At 37.3% G+C, this 6,194-nt stretch overlaps 1 protein-coding gene and 1 long non-coding RNA gene across 7 annotated transcripts in view; one reads left to right on the top strand and one right to left on the bottom strand.

The window, feature by feature from the left end:
- Positions 1–219: 219 nt before the first annotated feature.
- Positions 220–6,194, top strand: part of LOC144312593 (uncharacterized) — a 39,708-nt gene continuing 33,733 nt past the window's right edge. Inside the window, exons 1-2 of the long non-coding RNA XR_013378095.1 lie at positions 220–374; positions 485–704. This is a non-coding gene — a long non-coding RNA (uncharacterized LOC144312593). The remainder of the gene's footprint in view (positions 375–484; positions 705–6,194) is intronic.
- The window catches only part of AIG1 (androgen induced 1), a 242,083-nt gene continuing 237,747 nt past the window's right edge, over positions 1,859–6,194 (bottom strand). For 4 of the 6 annotated variants that reach the window (XM_077895380.1, XM_077895422.1, XM_077895414.1 and 1 more), the window contains one exon: positions 1,859–2,556. In XM_077895380.1, coding sequence (XP_077751506.1) covers positions 2,519–2,556 — 38 coding nt within the window. In that variant the 3' untranslated portion in view covers positions 1,859–2,518. Of the gene's footprint in view, positions 2,557–6,011; positions 6,076–6,194 lie in introns of all 6 variants that reach the window. The other 2 variants (XR_013378059.1, XM_077895395.1) reach the window with 1 other exon arrangement.

The following is a 6,194-nucleotide window of genomic DNA, read 5'->3' as shown; positions in this document are numbered from 1 at the left end:
GCTAGAGGAGAGAGGTCCCAGAGGAATTGGGGAGTTCTAAAAAAAATTCCACTCCTTCAGATTTACTTTCCTGAGAGTCATGTGGAGAAATGGCTTCCTTCTAAATGGTGGCTTTTCCTTAAAACATTCACTTTTCTTTTCCATTAATAATATCAATTATGTATCAATTTCTTTTCCATTAATAATATCAATAATATCAATTATGTTATAAAACTTTAACATAAAACTTTTTCACTCCAGGTCAAAATATAACTTATTCTCAAAGACCTCAGAAAAATAACGATAACAATGTCATGGACATCTATATCTTATTTCTTACCTTAAAAGGGAATTCTTTTGGTGTTTGAGATGACTGTTCCTTCTCATGATATGAGGTATCTTTATATTTTTAATGTTATTATCAGAAATAACTGTTAAAATTTCTCAGATGCCTTGGAGCAACTATGGAGAGAATCATATGAACTTTTTCTTTTGTGCATTACAGTGGTCCCCAACTTACCTGAGTGTTCACTATTCATAATCTCGCTTTCCGTGGTTTCACTTACCTACAGTCAACTGTGGTCTGGAAGCAGATGATCCTTCTTCTGACACAATGTCAGAGGGTCAATGGTCGCCTAACACTATGTTGCAGTGCCTGTGTCCTTCATCTCACTTCATGTCAACCGTAAGCATTTTATCATCTCACATCATCCATCATGAGAAGGGTGAGTACAGTACAATAAGATATTTTGAGATAGACCACATTCACAGAAATTTTATTACAGTCTATTGTTAGAATTGTCTTATTTTATTATTATTGCTATTAATCTTTTGTGCCTAACTTAAAAATTATACTTTATCATAGGCATATGTGCATAGAAAAAAACAGTAAGTATATGGTTCTGTGCTATCTAGGGTTTCAGGCCTCCACTGGGGTCCTGGAATATGTTCCCTGCAGATAAGTGGGGATGATTTGAAACAATGTTTTTGAATAAAAATCCTACTATTAAGCATCCTTAAATTTTTAGAATAAATGTTATTGTTTTAAAAAATTATTTATGTAGTATTGGATTTATAGTGTTAATACCTTAGTTAAAGCAAAGGAAATTTTTATTTTTATTTTTTTGCTACATTGGCTTTGTTTAGAGAGTTATATTAACTTTGATAAATAATTTGGGAAATGTTTCATCATTTCTGTAATCTTGGAACAGTTTAAATAACATGAGGGTTGTTACTTGAACGTTTTCAAGGACTTGCTCATAAAACACTCTGGACCCAAATCCTTTTTTGGAGATAGTTATTTGAACATTAAAAAAAGTCTTCCATGAATATCAGTCTATTACAGTTTTCCAATTCTTATTGAATCCATTTACTTGAAAATTGCACATTTCATTGGTTTCTAAGAATTTGTTGCCATAGAGCTATAATGTTTATTTTTATAATTAAATAATTTGTTTCACATCTATGCTTATATTGCCAAGTATTTGTTTCTCTTTCTCTTGTTTGCATATTTTAATGTTATTTGTATAGATGAGATACTGTGTTTATTAATCAATTCACTTGTACATCAATTCCACTGTTATTTTCCTGCTGTTTTAATTTCTGCTTTTATTTTGGTTAGCTTTTTCCTTACCTTTTTCTAAGATTTATTTTAATGTATTTTCTACTACATGTTCTGCATTAGTATTATTTTAAAATAATTATGGTCAAAGACGTCAAAAATTAGCTTTTTAAAAAATTAATCTATAATTTATCAAAAAGAGATACATTTTTAAAATCAGAAAATAATTAAGAACTAAGTTTAGTAAGCCCATTTTCAACAGGTAATAGAAACAAAATAAAAAAGGAGACACCAATGTTAGATACACCATGCAGATAATCACATTGGGATTGCTTGGTCTTTATTAAAGTTTCAGTTTGCATATAGGAAAAGTTCCACAAGATTAAGTCATGAGATCTAAATACACTCAGGATTCTGACTAAATTGATGTAATTATTACTAACATTGCCTGTTTGAGGCAATTGTGACATTATTGCAATAGGGAACATCCATCACATTTCCTTCAGACTTGCCCTGCGGCTCAGGTTCGTTATCCCAGCCTCCAGCAGGACTCAGTACTCAAATGCATTGCTCTACACCTGCCCATTTGATTTTCACATATTTCTCAACAAGAAACACAATACAGTTTTATTCTTCCTCAATTAAATGGAATTGCAAAATTCCATTTAATTGCAAAAATTAAAAATTCAATGACCAATTTTAGTTTTAAAAACTAGAAGAGGGGGAAAAAGGATGTTATTTATAAATAATGAATTTGGAAAGAATCCTTTAAAACATAAAGAAGGTTATTTGGGATATAACTGTATTCTATTCTTATACATATTTCTCTATCAAGGTGCCCCAATCCCCTCTGGGGCAGGGAGGCAGAGGTGAATTCCATTGCTCTCTTGGATGCTTCCTCTCCTGCACTGCCAATGCCCAGGGGGTAACCAGTCTTCAATGGTGGCTCAATCCAGCTCTTTCATTTAGACTTAGATCTCATTCCAATTTAGGCTTCTCTTTTTCTTCTTCCATACCTAGAAATTCAGGCAGAGTACTTCATTTTAACATCAGATCAAACTGTGAGCAGGTTTGCCAAGGCTGTTCAAAAAACCCTCTCCTTTCCCCATATCTCTTCCCCATTCACTCCTTTTCTCTTAGCTTAGAAGGAAAATCATTCACAACTTTCTCTGGAAACTTCCTCAGTGGCCTCTGTCTCTTCCCCCCTCCCCCCCGGCTCAATCAGGACATATCCAGGTCTTATGGCTTCTGGGAGTGATGAGTGCAAGTTGGTTCTAGACTCATTGAGTTTGCACAGAAACCCCAACCAGACTGCTTTGTAACCAGTTTCCAATAACAGGAGGTGTGCAGCTGATGAGTCTCAAACAGACCTCATTTATTTTTATTTTAGTTGTGTTTCTTCTCAAGGCAAGGATTCTGGATTTTCAAAAGTCAAGAATTAAAAAAAAAAAAAAAACTCATAGAGGGCTTATTAGGCACAAGAACGATTATTTCCATAATTTTGTGTACTTAAACTCAAGTTCTCTTTCTATTCAACTCAGTTCTGGTAGAACTGTTTTACCTCCTGAGAGACTCATATGTCCTGGACCAGTAAGAGCTCTGTCTGTTGTCTGTAGTGAATAGTTAATTAATGATGTTGCATTTTCCTGGAGATGAAAACGTTGAAGTCATTCTCATGAATTAGTTAAATCTGGTAAATGCTCCCCAGTTCTCCTTTCTTTTTCTTCTTGCTAAATATTCTTCTTCTGAAACAAAATTCTCAGAGACTCTTGCTGGAATAAAAGAACCCCCAAATACTGCTTTGCAGGTTTTGTTGGTATTCTCTTATAAGTTATAAGCTCTCTGAAGGCAGAGCCCTTAACTGTTTTGTTTCTGATAATATCCCTAGCACCTAACACAGTGTTGACTCAGAGTTCGAGCTCAATTAGAATTTACCAAATCAATTAATAAACAACAAATATAGGGAAAGCCTCAAAAGGCTATGCTAGTGGGAAAACAGAATAAAATATGGAACTTCACCATATAAAAAAAATTAAAGCCTAATTCCAGAGGTCATTGTTATAGGCTTACATTGGCAAGGACTCTCCTTTCCTCCAGCTCCCAGCATTTGTTTTGTGGGGTCAGGGTGGTGGTGTTGGAAAGCGGGTAACACGCTCTGAACAGGTGTCCTTAGACAGTCTTTCAGGTTTGGTTTTCATGACTAAGGAACTGGCAGATCTGTAACTCTTTTTCCAAAGTACTTCTCAGAAATCATATTAAGGAAAACTTCAGATTGAGAAGTAAGGACATGTGAGGGGAGGAGGAATTGGGTTTAGGGCGAGAAGGCCAGGAGATGCCTTAGTTGTTGGTAACCAAGGCAAAGGCAGAAAAACACAGCAGGGATTCTGTTCAAATAGCACACATGACTTGGGTCCCAACTTTGTCCCATGCTCCCTCTCTTGCGAAGAAGCTCTCAGGAACTAATAACTGTTTGCTTTTCTTTAAAGTCTGTTTCTTCCTAAGTGTTCTCCTGCAGATGGGTTGACTTGGCAGCAATAGTGGAATCTTCAAAAGCGGGGGTGGAGAACAGGGGGTGTTCATTGACCCAGACAGGAAAAATGGCTCCCCACCTACTTTAGTTTGGCAGCTTTGAGGTAGAGGGAAAAAATTAGACAGCTGTAAATAATATTTGGAAGAACCAGAGGTATAATTTCCACACAAATAGCAAAAAGAAACCTGTCACAAAGCTGAGGCAGGATGTGCTTTTGGGAACATAGAGGAAGAGTTGGTTGACCCTAAGGTAGTTAGTCACATGTGATTCCCCCAGGCTAGGAGTAGGGCTCAACCAGAGGGCAGCACTGGAACACTGTAGGCCTGGGTGCCTGTGTGGAACATGACTTCATGGGCAGCTGGGGGAGAAGGTTCTGTCATACAGGCCTGGATCCAAACTTCTTTCTCTTTTGCTTGATTTCTCTGTCCTCAACCCAACCTTTCAGTTTTGGACACTTTCATTTATGATTGTATAAAGTTTTACTTTAATAAGATTGGTCACCCCAGTTAGACACACCGGAGTTGGAATAAATTCTTAGCATAAGTACAGAAATACTTTAGACGTTATAGGTTGAATTATGTGACACACATCCCCCTCGAATTCATATGTTCATATGAAGTCCTAACTTCAGAACTTCAGAATGTAGGAGAAGGCCAAGGGTGTGGCTGGACAACCATTTGCTAAAGAGATTAGGCATGTCATTCAGGGATCCAAATTAACCATTTCAGCAGAAGTCAGGAAAGATCTGTGGGAGACCTTCTTGTCTGACGATTTGGGTTGCTATGAATTGCATGGGAAGCCATTAAGGTTTTTTGAGAATTTTGTACCAGCAGAAACACTGGACTAAAAGGGACAGAGACAGCATGAAATGAAAGAAGAACTCCTAAGGTGGTTCAGGGGCTACCCACTTCCAGAGGCTAAGGCTGCCACCCAGGGGCAGGGCCACACCCCCCTTCTGGTGATACAGAGGTTGGAGCATTCAGTCAAAGAGGATCATTCTCAAGCCTTTACATCTAATAGAATTTGCCCTGCTACATTTCAAACTTGGTTGAGAATTGTGGGCCCCTTTTCAAACCCTGCAATTTTTCCTTTTTGGAAAGGGTATGTGTATTCTATGTCTGTCCTACCCTTGTGTTTTAGAAGCAGAAAACTTTCTGTCTGGCTTTACAGGATCACAACAGGAAAGCAATGGTGCTTCAAGATGAATCATACCCCAAGTATTAGCCATACCAGATTTAGATGATATTTAAGATGAGTTTTTTGACCTAAGAATTGATGCTGGAAAGACTTTTGGGGCTGTTGGGAATGTATTCTGCATGAAAGAAGGACATGAATTTTGGGAGCAGAAAGCAGAGTGTTATGGGTGGAACTGTGTCTCTCCATATCTAATCACCAGTACTTCAGAATGTAACTATATTTGAGGAGAGGGTCTTTACCAAGTTAAAATGAAGTTATCAGGGTGGACCATAATCAAATATGACTGTTGTCTTTATGAAAAGGGGATATTTGGAGACAGCCTTACACATAGGGACAAAAGTCATGTGACTATGAAGATGGTCATCTACAAGTCAAGGAGAGAGGCCTGGAACAGATCTGTCCCTCCCAGTACTCAGAAGGATTGGTTCCAGAACCATGAGACATTACATTTCTATTGTTTAAGCCTCCCCGACTATGGTCCTTGGCTGTAGCAGCCCTAACAAACCAATACAACAGTCACAAAGCCACCTTGAGTTAATTTCCTTTAAAAAGAGCAAATGCCTAACTATTCATTTAACCTATTTTAAGGGCTTTGTGTTCATAGTTCGTATCAGATTGGTCTGTTTTCTTATTTTATAAACCAGGTTCATGGATCTTAGTGAAGTTTCTAATCTCTCATGTGCCTTGGTTTTCAATGGTGACAACCTGATGGCTTACTAGAAGTAACATTGGATTGAACATTACCCAGAGGTGTTGGCTCTGCAACTACCGATTTTGGTGCGTCACATAGGGTTTCTGGGCTCAGCCGCTGCATAGTAAAAAGGAAAGGTCAGCTTAGGTGGTTTCTAATATCCTTTTCAATTTTAAGATTCTGTAATAATATGATTTTATCTCAAAGTTGAAGTCATTATAACCTAACCAAGTGAA

Source organism: Canis aureus, chromosome 1, assembly GCF_053574225.1.
Source record: "Canis aureus isolate CA01 chromosome 1, VMU_Caureus_v.1.0, whole genome shotgun sequence".
Lineage (NCBI taxonomy): Eukaryota > Metazoa > Chordata > Mammalia > Carnivora > Canidae > Canis > Canis aureus.
This window is presented reverse-complemented; position numbering and strand designations above follow the sequence as displayed.